Source organism: Suillus plorans (assembly GCF_016647745.1).
Source record: "Suillus plorans strain S12 chromosome Unknown HD556scaffold_98, whole genome shotgun sequence".
NCBI lineage: Eukaryota > Fungi > Basidiomycota > Agaricomycetes > Boletales > Suillaceae > Suillus > Suillus plorans.
In genome coordinates, this window is record NW_024537482.1 from 107,561 (window position 1) to 124,262 (window position 16,702).

Sequence of the window (16,702 nt, forward strand, 5' to 3'; positions counted from 1 at the left end):
GCAACTGCAAAAAGTGGTTCAGCTGAGGATCGAACTCAGAACCTTCTGTGTGTGAGACAGAAATCATAACCATTAGACCACTGAACCGTTGTTGCGTGTCCCCACCTTGACAAAATGAGGTAAGGACTTGTATCCTAACTGAATTAACCAAAATCATGACTACATCATCGCCTGCTCCCTAGTGTAAACTGACCTCTATTTCTTTGACTTGTCAGGTCCAAAGAAATTTAAAAGACCGCCACGTTTCGGTGCCTTCCCACCCTTGGTTTTAGTCTCGCGTAAGGAGTTCGTCTCCTTGATCTTTGAATTAGCCTGTACCGGCTTGTCCCCCGCCTCATCCTTCGACTTCGATTCTGCCTTTTTCTTACTTTTGGTCTTCTTCGCATCATCACGCGCAACTTCCACAGCTTCATCTTCACTGACAGATTCATACGAGGAGTATTCTTCTGTATCTGGAAAAAATCTGATGAGAAATGGTGCGCTTATCACTTTGGGATGATAACCATACGGGTATAGCCTTTGGCATCAGTGGTAGTGCGATTTTTCATGGCACGACGTTTCTTCAAACCGTTGCGTCCGACGGGGACCACTTTCCTTGATTTCCTCTTTTTCGGTTCCTCGGGCACGGCTTCCTCTTCGCTGACGGATTCATACGAAGAGTAATCCTCCGTTTCTGAAAAAACATCATGAGAATAGCACATTTATCATTTGGGAATTGTGAGCATACGCATGTAGCCTTTGGCATCGGTGGTGGTGCGACTTTTTAAGATGCGACGTTTCTTCAAACCATTGCGCCCGACGGGGATTAGTTTCTTAGTTTTCCTCTTCTTAGCTTGGGGCTTGACGTCCTCCTCCTCTTCCTCGCCGAGACTAGATATCAGAGCGTCCACATCAGTTTGGTTGACCTCGTCACCAGTATCGTCTACCTCAACATCAGGGCGATGAGAGGACAAGCGGGACGCCCTGACAACTTGGTCTGCTGGCTGATTAGCATAACATCAGGAATAGTCTGACAACGGACCATCGTCAATATCCATCATTGCCGCAAGACTCCTCTCAGAGTCTGAAGTGGACCGAGTGATATTTTTGTGTAGCTTGCTCGGGACTTCCTCATCCTCGTCATCCGACACTACGACACCTCTTTTCACCCTTGCATGATTCATTGCGGAAGGCATCGCCCTCCCGTCTTTGGGCGTTGGCTTGTGTTCGACATCTACATCCGAGTCTGATGGATCAGGCGATTTACGCTTAATAGTTCGCTGGAGTCAAGTAACGATTGATTATAGACCTCCCTAGAAATATTATTACTGACGTACCTTTGGTTCGACTGCAGGTACCTTTGAGATATGCTTCTTCATCGATTGCAAACCCATATCACTATTACCCGACGATTTATCAGCCAATTTTGCCGAAGACGACGAAATCTTAGTATCTTGTCTAGATTGAAGCTTGGCCTTATCCTTGACGCGTGATCCTGATGTGATCTCCTGCTCCTTACTCTTGCCTTTGCTCCAATCTAGTTTACCAGTCGGCTTGGGTTGCTCTTTTGTCGTAGCAAGTGGTTTTGCATGCACATTGTCCTTTGACACTTCGTTCCGCTTACCCTTGTCTGTCGTCTGCTCTAATTTTTGCGGTAAAATATGTGGCTGGGGCATGACTGGCTTTCGCGCATCTAACGTTGTCTTTGATGATGATGCTGCAGAGACATTTTTGGGCAGTCCATTCCTGATCTGTGTCTTTGTGAGATGGTGAAGATGAACCAAAATATGCGATAAAGACCTTCACGTGTGCACTGATTATCTTCCCATTGAGCGCGGGGCTGCCCTTTGTGTCTGCATTCCGGACACTGGCGGTCGGTTGGCAAATCAAGCCAGCATCCTGCACAAACATGAGTTTGTTTTGTGTGCCCTTTCATGAAGCACCTACGCGTAAGACTGAGGGTGACAAGCTGTATATATGAACGGAATGAATATGGGTGAATTGAGCTTTCGCATCTGTGGCACACCGCTCTCGTTAGCGTCAAGACGCGTAGAAGAGGAAATAACACGACCTTGCAGACCATTGCAGTCTACCAAAACTATCTTCGAGCGCATTACAGATTGGTGTGCATTGTCATCATCGCGAGTGACGTCCATTGCATCAAGCAGGCTTCCATTGGTGTGCAGTGGAGAGATTTGACCAGAGACCATGTACGTTGCGAATGATGGCGTGTCGGTGTTTACAGTGTCCACTAGATACGCGGCAAGCTCACTGTGTAGATGTAGCACTCCGTTCAATATGAAGTTATCAGGGTGCCTTACTTTTTGGCGTCATTGACGTGAATACCGAGCTCGCGACTCAAAGACCGGAATGTGACCTGGCAATTATAATTACGTCGATGTTCAACGTTCAGAGTGCGCGTCCCTCATACCACATTTTTCTTAATAAACAGTTCTTTAGTGAGGAAGTCTTTGGCTCGTGTGGATGTCATGGAAGACGTGAAGTAATGAGTCGTGAGAATAATTAACACGGACGCGCGCTAACAGAACCTCTGCGGAAACCAGCCAACTTCTTGGCACATGTACCTTACTATTTCACCTTCAAGTGTTACTAGTATAACGAAATGAAGCCCCAAACAGGATTCCTGTCTCTTGCTGAAGAAATCTTGTCTTACATTCTGAGTTTCCTTCCTTGCCGAGATATTCTTCGGTGTACATCTGTGGGTCGCCATCATTCATGTTATCGTTGTTCTATAATCTAGATAGACTGATGTTCTGATGATCCTCTTGCAGGTATGTAGGACCCTTCGCCAGACGTACTTGTCCTCCTCCGAACTTCAGTATATCGTTGAAATAAGTGGACAACGGTTGCTTGTTATCTCCAACACGGACAATAGCATACCTATTTCTAAGCGTCTGCAGCTTTTGAGAGACAAAGCTCACGCATGGTTCAAGGTTGACATCCACCCTCTCGAAATGATCCCCGTAACAAGGCCACCGCTATCTCGAGACAAACTGGTTGCTGGTGGGCATTTCTGCTTGTGGGACGCACTGTATGATACGGCCACGATTTTTCCAGTACTTCCAAAGCCCTCACAACAGTCAATCCGGCGAAACTGGCTCCAAGGAACGTTGTGTTCGGTTCCACACTCACACAAGCTTGATGTGTTGATGGATCCAGCACAAAACCTAATCGCTGTCGCTTATGTCGTTGATAACAAGACAGTCTATATTAACCTTGGAGCCCTGGATGGTGATGGTGTTCACCCTCAGGCTGCCGGAGAGAGACTGTTTCTGTCGGATGACTCGGAAAACCGCCATGGGAGGATAATTGGATGGCTCAAAGGTTCTGGGACGCATATCGCATTGTCGCGTTGGTCGGACAATAAAAATCGGACTTCGTTGGACAAGGTGTGGCAGCTGCAGATTTGGGACTGGAAATACTCGACAACATCTGGTGTGAGCTTTGGTTTGAAATAGTTGAAAGACTTGACGGTTAATTCTGAATTTAGAGCATCCTCAGTGGTGCAGTACTCAATGGATCCGTCAGCCCACTGGCAGTTGATTTTTGTTTCCTCGGGAACAATCGATTGCTGGTTATAACCGATAACTTGAATCTCTATTCAATCGAGGACATGTCCCAGCCGCCGGAATTACTGGCATGTTTCCTGATCCCCATCCCATTGGAGTTACGGTGCCTCTCTCCGATAGATGATATTGGGTATGGCTCACAGCCGCATATGCAAGCCCAAGCGATGATGTGCACCTCAGACCCTATGCATCGACTCATATGCCTTATTGCGCCTTCTGCTCGAGATAGTACTCAAGTCTTCATCATTTCCACGAGGATTTTCTTCGACCTCAACGGAGTGGCAGCAGCAACGCCAATACCATGGCAACATTGGGGCCCCTCAAATACTCGTATCTTTCGGCACTCATTTGGTTTCAAATTTCACATTAACGGAAACCGAGTCTTGCAGACACTCCCTGTCGGCACGCACAACACGCACTTTATATTACAACTATTGGACTTTAGCCCGCTAGCTGTGACAAACAGGCGGGGTCTAGGACGAGTGGTGATAGAGCCGTCCACGGCGTATATCAGTGCCGGTAAATTCGGATTTGGAGAGAGCTTGACAACATCCCTGCCTTACGTCCAAGTCGTATTTTCGGACAGAAAGTTCGATTGTGCTGGTTCACTGTTGAGGAGCATGTGGATCGACAAGGATGGGATTTATATGTTCTCCAGATCACCGAGCTTTATTGACAGACTTGAGGTCATTGACGTCCAGTCTGACTTATAGAGCGGTGTGGTATCAACTAGTCGATGATTAGCTAAGTACTTATGGAGATCATTGGTCGAGGATACCATCTTCATTCGACCAAGGCCTAAAAATCTGACTATAGGAGACTTTGTTTCAAGGATGTGTTGCCATAGAGTATAACTCTCGAGGCCAATCCCACATACGTCCAGACTACCACTTATAACTAATGTTGCCCTGTCGATGCCAAGTTTTGCTGGCCATCTTGGCTGTGGAACTCTTTCCTCGGTTCGACTTTTCACTCAAGTGAATATATACGGTCGTTATGCAATTGCAGAATGCTCTGCTCACAATATCCATCAGAACTCGGTGAATCGCTGTACGTACTAACTGTCGAGATCTCCGCTGATTTGACTAGTAGCATATGTTGGGCAGGACGTTCTTCTGACAAAGATTGCCAGTCCAAATGCCCCAGAACCGCGACCTCGCGGGAGTATGCTTGCAGGTCACAGTGCATACTTCGTACACCGTGACTCTCCAGTATCAATGTCAGACAGCAATGAACGAGATCGGAGACATCTAGAATTTATTTTCCCTCGAAAGAACTGGATGAATTGCGTTTGTCAGATATCATGCTCTTCCGCGCACCGTGTAGGATACTGTCAAGTGATGAGGTGGAGCCGCTGCTTGCAGCTGGCAAAAGGTTCTATCTCATTACACGCAATGTGCGGTTTTAGATTCCTCTGCCGAGCTCGTGGCGATCACAGGGATCATTCAGTTTTTCTAGTGTTGGTGGGGCAATAGCAATCGATACATCGCTGGGTAACGTTATGGGAATCCAAATTGTCCAGACCTCCTTCAAGTACTCGAGGACCGCGATTATCCAAGTCGCCGAGGGCCTTTCTGGGTCCAAAGTTGCTGAGGACGTCATACATGACATTGGAGGTTGGGATAGCGATTTTGAGCCTGCAGGGTATATGGGTCAGCTGGCTGAACCATTATCAACGGATGCAATGAACTGAAAAGTGCAACAAAGCCAACGTCGCAGGTATGTATCCTTCTTTTCGTCCTCTCATCCCGTATCTTCATTTTGTCGCAGAACGCAACGTCATAAACACTAGAAGCACCTACACGACAGCAACGAGTATCTGACTGACCTGCAGACAGCATAACGCCAGGAACTTCTCATGGTAGCCGCACTCTTTCGATCGAAGTGTATGTGTTTGAAACCTCGCACGTACAGAGACACAAAAAATGTCAATCGACTCATTCTCATGTCAGAAATCTGACAAGATAATGGAACTTCGGCGTGCTACACGCTGGTATCATGACGGATAGAGGATGCCTCTTCCATGGCTCTTTACATACTCCGCCAGTAGCGGTGATGATGACTCCATTTGCGAGTGGTCCGTAAACATGCAGGTATGTCCAGTAATCCAACCGACGCCATATCCGCCATGCAGTGAAATTTTTCATCTGGGCATCGGAAATGTATTTCACAGTAAGGGCCGCGCAAAGGAGGTATCCGCTGGTGGTATGAACGACACCCTTTGTGGATTCTATATAGACTAAACCTTAAGCTTCATGCTGAAGTCACATCACGCACCCAAGCTGATTATAAAGGTGTGATGTTGGCTCGCGTAGATGTCATGGAAGACTGGAAGTAATGAGTCGTGAGAATAATTGACACAGACACGCCAACAGCAGAACTTCTGCAGAAGCCAGCATCGGACTCAAAAGGTTGTCAAATAGCAGCTCAGTGAGCAAACACTCTAATAAATGTCAATAACCTGAAGCTTACGGTCTCTACTACACGATGTCACAAATACCAAATAAATCCTATCATCATCCATCCATACATCCTGCAACCACCCACCACCGGCAATCTTCCTACTTGATACTACCTCGACGTAAGGCATAGACTTTTCAATCGTCGAGTGCCAATGGGTGATATTGTCCCATGATTGATCGGGCCACTCGGAATAGGAGCCACTCGTGGTGGTCGATCGCTCTTTCACCACTCGTCCTAGACCCCGCCTATTCGCCACAGCCAGCGGGCTGAAGTCCATCATACGCAACTTATACGCATGTGTCTTTGACGTTATCTTGTCCACCAGCAAAACCCGATTCCCGCAGAGGTGAATTTTGGTTTTGTTTCTTGCTTTATACTTCAAAACACGAACATGTCCAGGGCCCCAATGCTGCCATGGTATACCATATCTCCATGGTTTATACCTCCATGGTTTTACCGCCGCTTGGTCGATGTCGAAGAAAATCTTCGTGGAAATGACAAAGATCTTTCGAACATCATCAATTAACGAGTAAACGCATAGCAGTCTGTGTTTAGGGTCTGAGGTGTACACCGACTGGGCTTGTGTCTGCATCTTCGGCTGTGAGCTATGATCACTCTCCAAGTTCACCAACGGGAAAGGCAACTGGAAACGTGCCAGCAATCGCGGTGTCTTGGACGTATCCTCGATCGAATACAGCTCCAACTCTCGGTCAAAAACGAGCAATCTGTCGTTCCGAGAAAACAAAAACTGGCACTGGTGAATGTGCTGCCGCTGAGGGCGCTCTAAATTCAAAATCAATCATCAATTCAAATCATTCCTGACTCAAGCTTGAAGACTCACGCTGGATGTTGTTGAGTGCTGCCAGTCCCAAATTTGCAGATGCCACGGCGTCTGCAAAAACCTCGAAGTCTCACAGTCGCGCCACAAAGCGATATGCCTCCCATAACACTTGAGCTTCACATCAAATGCATACACGGACAGCTCCAGGTTCAGCGCTGGTCCAGCAGCGTGAGGGTGGACATGACCATCATCCAGAGTTGTTAGGTAAATGCGATAGGCCATGTTGTCAACAATATACATGATGCCGAACAGATTTTGTGCTGGGTCCATCAATATGTACTTCACTCTCTGAGTAAATATTGATGGACACAACGTTTTTGGTGACCACTCGTGTTCGATTGTTTGTTGTGGATATTTGGATGGTATTGGGCTGATGGTGACCAAGTCGCTATGGTGGATCCACGAGTAGAGATATTCACCAGTGGAGCATCTCAAGTTAGGAAACGGGATTGGTAAGGTGCCTGTTTGGAAAGCGAAGACATTAAACTTGAGCCATGCGTGGGCTTTGTCCCTCAGGCGTTGTAAGCGCTCGGAAATAGGGGTGTGGTCTCCCGTGATGGAGACGGGGAGCAAGCATTGGCCGCTGAGTTCGACAATGTACTGGAGCTCTGAAGAGGACATGTATGTCTGTCGAAGGGCCTTACATACCTGTGAAAACTAGTGAGTCAGTATAAGATTCTATCTAGGACGACGACAACAACCCACGGATGCGCAACAAAGGATATATCTGAAAGAAAGGAAGCCTAGAATGTAAACCCGGAGTTCTTCAAAAAGGGACAGGAATAGTGATTTAGGCATTATTTCGTGGTATCTTCTCTTGACAAAGCGGTCAACCGTGAGTGGGAGGTCATTGAAAAGTTGTGAGACATTATAAGCAGCGTAAAATTTCCAATTGGGTCAGCGCCCCTGAGGCTTAGGGGAACGGCATCGTCCTCATTGGTCTTGACATTGCATGTAGCGGCCTATTGGTAACAATCACTCCGAAAAGACAAATCGTGAATCGCTCACCAAATGGATGTATCGTAGCGCTACGTTGAGTAAGCTTCGGAAAACACATTTAATTGACTATGCTACAAAATATAATCTGATCAGAAATGCACGAGTACTACATACACAACGGGACTGCGAAGTTCGAGGGTTAATTACAAGAAAACTAATTATGACGAACCCTTCATGTCCGCGACTGGGATCGCTTCCATAAAGATTCCGTCGGTTCGGATGTGCAAAAAGCACGCGTAGTCTTCGTCCAATCCTCACGCTTCTGTCTGCAGGAAGCAAGATAGCTAAGCTGCGCAGGCGTGGGATGATGGGCGTGGAGAATAAACATATAGTCTGACATGTCGCTCTGTTGGACCACCGAAAAAGCATTTTCTCCGCTTCTGATAAATGCGGAGATATCAACGCAATTGTCTGGAGTAACCTGCCAAACAACTTCAGTGTGGTTTGCAAGTACATCGGTAACACTCACGAAAATGGGTGGAGCTAGTGGAATAATAAAATCCTTCCCATCCCGCTTTGTCTGCAGTGAAAGGTCCCCAGTTGCGGGCCACGAGCATTGCGAATCCATCGTAAGTTTCTCAAACGGAGTCGGTTGATCATCTTCCGGTGGATTTGGCAAGAGACTAGGGAGATGATAGCAAGCGAATGACACACAGACACTTTGTTCCAAATCTCTGTGAACTGCTGAGTATGTGGATAAAAGCGAGAAAAGGACACATACGTTGGTGACGACTTGCGCTTAGCCCACCGAGCAATTTGGAGATAGAGTGTATGATCGAGGTCGAACGTAAGGTCGATCGTCCCGCGAGGTGACTCGAGTCCTTGCCGAAACATCATCACAGCCATCTCCCCTCCAAATCTCGCACAAGCGACTTGCGGACAGGTATTATCCACTGGAGGTAATGATATCTCGTCTCCGTCTCCGTGGCTTTCTACACCCACATCTGAGGGTATCGCAAGTGGCTGCCTTGGAGTTGGGGTATCTGTATTTTGTTTTGGCGACGGCGTGGTGACCCCAGGGGCGATGTTTCCTGGCATACCCAAGAGGAGTGTTTCTGAACCTTGAGGTATATTTTCTGTTGGTGGGTCGGTCATAACAACATCAACTAGAGCGGACGTGATTTCTTCTTCGTTGAGTTCTTTGGCAACTGTTGGCGCTGGAATCTCGGAGAAAGGCAAGGTACTCGTCAGGTCAACAGTATTCGCAGGAGCTGCAGGCTCGTTTATCGTCGTCAGTTCAGTAGATGCCGGTCGTGGAGGTAGCCTCCCTGGCATGCGAGATGGCCGTATTTTCTCTACAGGGGGCTCCGTTGCATCATTTGAAAACTTGAGCGCACTGGGTGGAGCAGCAGGACTTAAAGGCTTTGAATCAGGAGCAGCCGCATGCTGATGATTTGCCTTGAACCATTCGAGGTCACGGTGTTTGAGGTGCTCAGATAGTGAAGATGCCACAGATTGGCGCTTTGGCTGAGGTTTTGGAAGGATTCTCGGGATGGAGACACTGGCTGGGGAATCCGCATGAATATCTGGGTGGGGTATAGACGAGGTCGAAGGCTGCGCTGTAGTCTATGAATTTATACGTTAGATCATGAATAAACAACGCGCGTGCATCTTACAGGTGATTGAACTGGCTCCATTTGCGCAGTACTAGGAAACATTAGTTGCGTGCTTGGAGTCACATCTCGGGTAGTTGTGATCATTGAGGTAGCGTCCCTAGACAAAATCATCATACTGATGCTCAGACTCAATAAATGCCTGCGTACTTGTATTCTTGAGCTGTGGCTTCGCCTTCAGCCCGGATAGGATATATAAAATTAGTCGAAACCTCAGAAGAACTTTGGATCAAGTGTTGGAGTCGGACTACATAAGACGATTGACACAGCCGGACACTTAGCAAGATTCGACACGTACGTTGCAGGTCCTCCTCTGTAAAAAACCGTATGAAAGGATTTACGGCGCGAATTAAGGCCTGATATATATCTATCACAGCAAGTGCTGACGATTCTGTTGCGAGAAACCTTCTCGTAAAGGTCTGATGGGCAATCTGTCGAGTACGAAATGAATGAATAGAGCAAGAATCGACATGTCTACACACCTCGAGGAGCAAAACGATCTGATATTAGGGTTTGAAAGTAGTTTATTGAGCCTCGCTTCTGCCAAGCTGAACCAGGATTCCAACACTTACATTACGTAGAGCGTCAGGATAGTATGCTTTCTCGGAGCCCAACCAGTTCTTCAGCTTTTTGGCAGTGTTTATGTACTCGTTGAGGTCGTGTGATGCGAGCCTATTTGCAAAGACCGGGAAGATCTTCGCGTTGGCCACAACGGCGGTGTGTGGGCGAGAACTCATGATAAAGTCGTTGGACGCTGATGCATCTGTGAAATATTTAAAGGCTTAGACGGCCCACCAACCTTGCGGTGGTTTTATTGATTATCATACCAAAGGAATTCAAGTTGTGGGTGTCACAGCTGGGTGCTTGTAAGTTTAAAGTTATGACAGCTGCAGGACGCCGTATATGTAAGTGGCAACAAAGGCAAACAAATTTATGTAAACGTCATTGAAAATTCGGATGTCTTCCCTCGGTCCGTTCCACGAGACTACATGGTACTGAGGGTACGTTTCATTGCTCTGATGCACGCTACCTAGACACTGACGATTGATTATATCACGATAGATCGATGTCTGTCTAGATTGAGCAGGCAACACCATGCTAGGCACATAGAATATATGTAATTAGTGGAACACGATGATCCCTATCTTCATTGAAGCTCATGTCTTCAGATGCCTTCTCATATTCAGGTTAGTCGCGCAAATAGCTTTTATGTTTAACCAACGACTGATTCTTATAAGTATGTAAAGAACCTATCGTAGACAGCAATTGATGTTGCAGCAGCTTGTCTTGGTGGACATTGTGTGAAACGATCCTCATTCTTGATACGCCCAACCCTTTCAATTGATGCGACACATCGGTCATGGCAGTACCACATGCGTATTTCCATGAGTGGTGCGTCGCAAGACCTCGATATTCTGCTCGTGGCTCATCGTCTTGGATACCCGTCGCACGTACCTTTGATACGTCCGTCGGTTCCCAACGTTCAACGACATATTCAAGTTGCCTAACGTCCGGTGTGCGAAATCGCGAGCACACGTATGGTTAGACCTCCTTGACGCAACCATCATAAGTCGATGTTGATGCAGATTCGGAGTTAACAAACCGTGAGAAGAGCGGAAGAGTGCTGCGGAACCAATCTCTATCAAGCAGTGGTTTGATGAAAAAAATACCATACTGGATGCTTGCAGGTGGATTCAGAAGCTGATGCAGATGGCCCCCGCTTTTCATACTAAGTATAACCACCAGTAAGCTATGGGATTCTTTGGCATGCTGTATGATGAGTAAGCTGATCTCCATCCTGGTAGTACTACATCCACATGAGTCAGAATAACATGATTCTTTTCATATATAACGGTGTAGATGCGGCAGAGTTGCCCACCCCGTCGTAACACCCCCCAGGCATAATCATCCATGACCATTTCTGAGTCGTCAACAGGCATGCCACTGGATGCCGCTACTTTGATGTCAACAATTTTGGAAGGCATCCTATATGGTGAGCATTACAATTGGTTACTCCATGGATCCTACGGCTACAAAACGCTGAGAGGTTTTCAGGCTTTTCAGTCCTTATGTTTATAGGTACCATATGGATATTCACATACAAACGTCGCATGCGGGACGCCAGGCCTACTATTGTGGTTGCCACCCTGTTGTTCCTACTGAGTACTGTGGTTAGCCTCCCGCCGCTTGCAGCCGATGTCATTTGCTGAAGTCTCCAAAGCACATGGTCATTTGCATCATTTACGTTGAAAACGGACTGGTGAAGTATAGCGACACGTTTCCGGGCGGTCCAGTGGCGTACTTCGCAGACCTTCTTCAACCAATGTTTGTGGTGAAGAATGCGATACTTGTCTTGCAAACTCTTCTCGGCGATGGGGTAGTGGTGAGTTCATTTTTTATCCGCCAGATTGACACCATCGTGGCTCATAGGAATCCCTGTGAATGAAAAAAAAGATATATCGGTGTTACGTTGTTTGGCAATCTGTCCGGATTATCATCCTACCTTGCATAATGTGGTGCGGTGTCGCAGGTTAGGTTGCAACTACAGCTAGGAAGCTGTACGTTCTAATGTTGTCTCCAAGTGTTTGGTGTCTGTATGGTCTACAGCATGTCCCAACCGGCTAACAATTCAAATTTTTTCCTCAACGCGACCACACAATGGATCACGACATTCATTTCCTTCACAATGGCAACTAATTTGTTGAGTTCAGGTAAGCACACTTCTACATAATGTCGAATTCTCATACTAACTTGAATATATCCAGGGTTACTGGCATATCGCGTCTGGACGATCGAACGCAAAGTCTCTGCAACTCGCGCTACGAAAAACAACATACCCATATTGCGTGTGTTTGTGGATGCCGCTATTTTGTACTCTGCGGCGGTGTGCTGTTCGCTCATCTCTTTCGTTTGCTCGAGCAGTGGAATGTATGTTATGGCAGACCTGGTAATTCAGTCGTTGATACCTGTTTTCAAAATTAACGAGATTCGATCAACCACATAGGTCATCCCGATCATTCCGATTGCCTTTTATATGGTGTTTATTCGCATCGCGAGCAGTCAAAACAATCAAACTTACGCCCAGACGGTCCGCGGTGGGATAACTGAGACAGAACGAAGAAATTCGCGTTATCCTGTGCAGCCTTCGCACACTATCAGATTACACAAACAGAACAGTAATACTTCCTTGACCGATAGTCCAAAAGTGTAAGGATAGTTTCATCTCTAGCGATAGCGAGGTGCGAACACCTTATTCTACGTAATTCTCTTTCCTTTTCCTATACTCTTCACCGTTTCACAATATTGTCACACGTTTATTTATATCTCTCATCCGCCATCTCTAATCGTGTATAACAACCCGCATAAATTCTTCCAAAGTCTGTTGATCCTACTCACCAAAGTTTCTCAAACTCTGGCCATCAGCTCTTTTCATATGCCTTTCCATTCAGACTTGCCGGCACTCGAGCGGTACGCGTTGTACTGTCCACTTTACAAAAGCTAATGAAGCATACCAAGCTGGATGACTGCAGATATCTCCATAGGTGTAGTTATCTAGCTCAGTATACTTCTGTCGAGCTATTCTGACACTTCGAGGAAGTCATCACGCAAACATTCGGGTCAGACTGTACCCACCGAAATGATTGCCAAATCTGCCTTACCTCTGGAACAGAAGTAAGTTTAGATCTCATTGTCCACTACGCTTAATAGCAAATAAATGATTTTCCGATTGTTATAATAAGTACATTGTCTACATATTTCGAACGTATTCTAGACCTATCAGTGGTATAACTGATGTACATTACTTGGTCTTGCACGAAGAAACATACAGCCCAATCAGGCGGTGTTGGGTGCACATCATCCGCAAAAGAGGTTCAATATAGAATCGCATTTCCGCTACGCGGTATGATACGACACTTGAATGGCAATGGAAGGCTGTCAAGTTGTTATCAGTGAAACATAATAATAAGTACATAAAGCGGCTGCGAACCTCACAAAACTCGACGTATATTCAAGGACCACCTCTTCTTCGTTGCCATCGTCTTTCAACGGCGGTCTGATTTCGAAAGTAGCCAGAAATTGACTGACGAATAAGAAGATCTGTACGTTTGCAAGGTTCAATCCAGGGCATATTCTTGACGTTTGCTCAGCAAATGCAAGATAGCCATGATGTGTCGTTTGCCTACCTCTTTCCAAATCCAAACGTGAAGTCTCGGGGATCCTTGGCGCTGCTTTCATGCCCCAAAGGCAAATGACGCTCAGGCGTAAATTGATGAGGATCTCGGTAGATGCTCGCGTCGTGAGTCATTGCCCTAAATCAAACATTGTAATTTCTTCCTCTCAGAGCCTAGTGGCTAACCTACCATATGTTGAACATCACCCAGGTATCTTTGGGAATACGGTAGCCCTTGTACGAGTCGGTTTGCATGGGCGACCTTGGGATCATAGGTGTCACGGGATTAAAGCGATGAACTTCTCTTATCACCGCATCGACGTATGGCAACGCAGCCATGTCAGACAGCAGGGGCAGTCTAGTAGACTCAGTGACGCTCATAATCTCTCGGTAAGCCTTTTCTTGAACATCTTGGTGCGCCATCATCAATATCAAAAAGTCCATGAATACCGCGTATGTCTGTAAAAAGGTTCGCGCTGTTTCAAAATGTCAGACAACACAAACAACTTACAGTCTCTATCGCGGCTAACTGTAGTGTTAGAGAATGTCCCGTCCTTTATAACAAATTTACACACCTGTATAGATGCTTGATGCTGCAGAGATGAGCTCTTCCTCCTTATATTTTGACGTGCCTGCGATGATGTCGTTGAGTGCGTCGGGCACCATTCCCCGCATCTCAGTACCGTCGAGCTTCGTGTCATGTTCGTTATAAGTAGGATACGATACAACATATAAACGTACGACAGAACTGCGTGCCTGTCGGAAAGGGCGTGCAGTATACTCCATGAACTTTGTCCTAGCATCCCTCGCCCATGGTTTGAAAGCCATTCCAGGGAACCAGTCCGGTAAATACAATACTGAGATATTCAATAAGACTGTGTGTGGTCAGGAAAATATGCTTTACCTAGAGGCACAGTATCAGCAAGCCAGCGTCCAGGCCGCAAAGCTTGTTGAGTGTGAACTGAAATTTCGTCCCCCAGTTTGAGTTCGTGATCTTCTACTTTTGTCCCGTATGTAAATCGAGTAATGAAAGACCCAAGATACCTTGGAATTCAAAGAAAAACGTCACTAAGTGACCGTGGTATTAGATAGAATTCGCACCTTCGAATATGCTGCTTAAACAGCTCCGGAGATTGTGCCATCTGCAGCATTAAGCTGGTAGTCTCTTCTTCAAGGACTGGGCCCCAAGACCTTTGCGCCTTTGGATTGAAACCAGCTTGAAGGATCACCCGGGCCTTCTTCTGCCTGTCAGTATGATCCATGAATGCGATATTGTCTTGCCGTCCAGTGAGAGCCACCATTGACCAAGTTGGACGGCGGGCATAAAGCGTAGACTTCGTTTCCAACAGGTCCGTGGCCGCACTAGCCTCATTGACGATGAGGATGTCCCGACCAAAAGCATAAAGATATATTAATGGCCCTAAAAACAATGAGCTCGTAATGTATCGGTCGAAAAAGAGATCATGCCAAATATGTTGGACCAGTTAACAAACTCTTTCCATGGATGCTCCCAAGGCAATATCTCCTCGTTTCCAAACCAAAACTTTCCTTGTGGACCTGTATCACTGGTGTCACTTTGTGCGTTCGGCACGGAACATTCAACAATCACCTGGGGGAAGAGGCAAGCGCCGGGATCTGGCAAAGGCCCAACTCGCCAAAGCCAGCGTACAAAAACATGAACAGAGACCTAATGTGAACATATTCGATCTTCGGACATACGATAATTTGAATGGGCCGCGTTCTTATCTTTATGCTCGGCGGTAGCCCGAGCGCGCCAGAATATTTCGATCCTGGAACATCCAAGCGCGCTTGGGCTATGAGATTGATACTACGGCCGCATTGATTTTGATTCCAATTTGAGAGTAGTACCGGATTTGATGATGTGGCTAAACACTGAGCAACTGGTTACTGCAAGAGTACTAGTGAGATGACCGGCCGGGTATACTAAACTTTTTTTTCTCTGATTAGTCATTACATGTCCTACTCGTCGTATTTGCGCACAACATCCTCTGCCATTTTTTTTCCAACTGTAGTGCTCATGGACGCTTTGGATCCTGCCTATAACCTTTGACACCAATCCCACTTCCGCTCTTTCCTAGGACCTGCAGCCTGGCCATGCCGTAACCGCCGGTTGATCCTTTTTGGAACAACACTCATCAAGACTGGGCGGTACGTCCACGCCAGGATCTATCGCCAGATCCTGATCGCCGCGCTCGCAGTCAACCCTGCCTCGTTGTCTCTTCATCAAGTCAGTTACCTCCATTGGTGCGGGTCTCCTATTCTTTCTTCAGTGATTCCACTGCCATCCTGGATTTCCTTCTGCTAGCTTCACCTCCTCGGGCTACAATTTTATATTACATCCACATTAGGCGGCTTACACTCAACAATCAAGGACACGATAATTTAAGAAGTTGGTTCATCATTTGTATGAAATATTGTCGAGGAGATGCTACACGTATGGAAGAGGGTGACAAACACGAGGAAGATGGTGAAAGCGCGCGGAGGAGTTGGGGGGAGGAACAATTTAGAGTGGCGATAAAGGTTCAAGGGAGTGACTCCGCAAACGTGGCAGAACAGAGGGCGGTGAACTTCGGCGACTTAACGAGCGGTGGTTGAACGATTTAGAGGTCATTGTCATTGTCACCCTGTTGAGAGCCGATCTATGCACACTCCGGTAGGTAGTGGCTTACTATTTTAGATCCAGATCAATCAGAAACGCGTGACCTACTGGAAGGAGCTTCTCTTGTTTCATCCACTCCTTTTTGATCCTTGTCGGACCGTCTGGGGGTACCGCGTGCACTGATTCGGAAGCTCAAGCGCTCAAGATGCAAGCTGCTAGATTAGTACTGGTTCGTCGCCATACATATCAGCTGATCTTTGATATCAACTAATATGACAAGTCGATATCATTCTAGAATCTAGTAATTGTAGGGTCGAGATCCTACCAGATCTTATCACGCAACTTGCCATCCTGTGGATGTTCTCATCAGACCAAGCATCATATCCCATGACTATTTTAGTAATTGTGGGTTCACTAGCTCCGTGA

At 46.6% G+C, this 16,702-nt stretch overlaps 6 protein-coding genes and 1 non-coding gene across 7 annotated transcripts; 2 read left to right on the forward strand and 5 right to left on the reverse strand.

The window, feature by feature from the left end:
• Positions 1 to 14: 14 nt before the first annotated feature.
• Positions 15 to 87, reverse strand: HD556DRAFT_t119. Its single transcript has one exon. It is a non-coding gene; the product is annotated as a tRNA-Val (tRNA).
• On the reverse strand, positions 67 to 2,487 carry HD556DRAFT_1417398 (DNA polymerase subunit Cdc27-domain-containing protein). The gene is made up of 10 exons (XM_041304371.1): positions 2,411 to 2,487; positions 2,301 to 2,356; positions 2,051 to 2,250; positions 1,927 to 1,994; positions 1,780 to 1,878; positions 1,317 to 1,730; positions 1,022 to 1,259; positions 728 to 976; positions 509 to 673; positions 67 to 452 (listed from the first exon to the last, which is right to left on the reverse strand). The coding sequence occupies exons 1-10, from the start codon at positions 2,468 to 2,470 to the stop codon at positions 196 to 198; spliced, it is 1,806 nt and encodes a 601-aa protein (XP_041153563.1). The 5' UTR covers positions 2,471 to 2,487; the 3' UTR covers positions 67 to 195.
• A 24-nt stretch (positions 2,488 to 2,511) lies between these two features.
• Positions 2,512 to 4,509, forward strand: HD556DRAFT_1068794 (uncharacterized protein). The gene is made up of 3 exons (XM_041296060.1): positions 2,512 to 2,698; positions 2,772 to 3,437; positions 3,491 to 4,509. The coding sequence occupies exons 1-3, from the start codon at positions 2,603 to 2,605 to the stop codon at positions 4,280 to 4,282; spliced, it is 1,554 nt and encodes a 517-aa protein (XP_041153564.1). The 5' UTR covers positions 2,512 to 2,602; the 3' UTR covers positions 4,283 to 4,509.
• Positions 4,510 to 6,011: 1,502 nt separating this feature from the next.
• Positions 6,012 to 7,734, reverse strand: HD556DRAFT_1417414 (uncharacterized protein; the record flags this gene model as incomplete). Its single annotated transcript, XM_041304372.1, has 3 exons — positions 7,579 to 7,734; positions 6,874 to 7,521; positions 6,012 to 6,804 (listed from the first exon to the last, which is right to left on the reverse strand). The coding sequence occupies exons 1-3, from the start codon at positions 7,669 to 7,671 to the stop codon at positions 6,013 to 6,015; spliced, it is 1,533 nt and encodes a 510-aa protein (XP_041153565.1). The 5' UTR covers positions 7,672 to 7,734.
• Positions 7,735 to 7,911: 177 nt separating this feature from the next.
• Positions 7,912 to 10,353, reverse strand: HD556DRAFT_1417418 (uncharacterized protein). The gene is made up of 8 exons (XM_041304373.1): positions 10,058 to 10,353; positions 9,968 to 9,985; positions 9,784 to 9,916; positions 9,636 to 9,732; positions 9,489 to 9,585; positions 8,594 to 9,438; positions 8,342 to 8,546; positions 7,912 to 8,293 (listed from the first exon to the last, which is right to left on the reverse strand). Exons 1-8 carry the CDS (start codon positions 10,220 to 10,222, stop codon positions 8,045 to 8,047), a joined length of 1,809 nt encoding a protein of 602 aa, XP_041153566.1. The 5' UTR covers positions 10,223 to 10,353; the 3' UTR covers positions 7,912 to 8,044.
• Positions 10,354 to 11,307: 954 nt separating this feature from the next.
• On the forward strand, positions 11,308 to 12,807 carry HD556DRAFT_1069929 (uncharacterized protein). The gene is made up of 7 exons (XM_041296061.1): positions 11,308 to 11,478; positions 11,541 to 11,656; positions 11,707 to 11,868; positions 11,940 to 12,015; positions 12,068 to 12,196; positions 12,251 to 12,432; positions 12,490 to 12,807. The coding sequence occupies exons 1-7, from the start codon at positions 11,397 to 11,399 to the stop codon at positions 12,694 to 12,696; spliced, it is 954 nt and encodes a 317-aa protein (XP_041153567.1). The 5' UTR covers positions 11,308 to 11,396; the 3' UTR covers positions 12,697 to 12,807.
• Positions 12,808 to 12,914: 107 nt separating this feature from the next.
• HD556DRAFT_1539736 (cytochrome P450) lies at positions 12,915 to 15,919 on the reverse strand (the record flags this gene model as incomplete). Its single annotated transcript, XM_041309728.1, has 13 exons — positions 12,915 to 12,965; positions 12,998 to 13,009; positions 13,119 to 13,146; positions 13,313 to 13,399; positions 13,474 to 13,617; positions 13,670 to 13,795; positions 13,847 to 14,115; positions 14,168 to 14,181; positions 14,232 to 14,513; positions 14,561 to 14,700; positions 14,758 to 15,076; positions 15,376 to 15,446; positions 15,759 to 15,919. The coding sequence occupies 13 exons, from the start codon at positions 15,917 to 15,919 to the stop codon at positions 12,915 to 12,917; spliced, it is 1,704 nt and encodes a 567-aa protein (XP_041153568.1).
• Between the last annotated feature and the right edge of the window lie 783 nt (positions 15,920 to 16,702).

Bases quoted from the DNA above. Each gene is read 5' to 3' on its own strand.
- HD556DRAFT_1068794 (XM_041296060.1), top strand. From the start codon at position 2,603: ATGAAGCCCCAAACAGGATTCCTGTCTCTTGCTGAAGAAATCTTGTCT. The intron at 2,699-2,771 runs GTGGGTCGCCAT...ATCCTCTTGCAG, and splicing joins ATATTCTTCGGTGTACATCT to GTATGTAGGACCCTTCGCCA. The intron at 3,438-3,490 runs GTGAGCTTTGGT...TTCTGAATTTAG, and splicing joins AATACTCGACAACATCTGGT to AGCATCCTCAGTGGTGCAGT.
- HD556DRAFT_1417398 (XM_041304371.1), bottom strand. From the start codon at position 2,470: ATGACATCCACACGAGCCAAAGACTTCCTCACTAAAGAACTGTTTATT. The intron at 2,251-2,300 runs GTAAGGCACCCT...ACATCTACACAG, and splicing joins CACGTCAATGACGCCAAAAA to TGAGCTTGCCGCGTATCTAG. The intron at 1,731-1,779 runs GTCTTTATCGCA...ACAAAGACACAG, and splicing joins TAATCAGTGCACACGTGAAG to ATCAGGAATGGACTGCCCAA.
- HD556DRAFT_1069929 (XM_041296061.1), top strand. From the start codon at position 11,397: ATGACCATTTCTGAGTCGTCAACAGGCATGCCACTGGATGCCGCTACT. The intron at 11,479-11,540 runs GTGAGCATTACA...AGAGGTTTTCAG, and splicing joins TTTGGAAGGCATCCTATATG to GCTTTTCAGTCCTTATGTTT. The intron at 12,197-12,250 runs GTAAGCACACTT...GAATATATCCAG, and splicing joins AACTAATTTGTTGAGTTCAG to GGTTACTGGCATATCGCGTC.
- HD556DRAFT_1417418 (XM_041304373.1), bottom strand. From the start codon at position 10,222: ATGAGTTCTCGCCCACACACCGCCGTTGTGGCCAACGCGAAGATCTTC. The intron at 8,547-8,593 runs GTATGTGTCCTT...AGCAGTTCACAG, and splicing joins AAGCGCAAGTCGTCACCAAC to AGATTTGGAACAAAGTGTCT. The intron at 8,294-8,341 runs GTGAGTGTTACC...GTTGTTTGGCAG, and splicing joins CACTAGCTCCACCCATTTTC to GTTACTCCAGACAATTGCGT.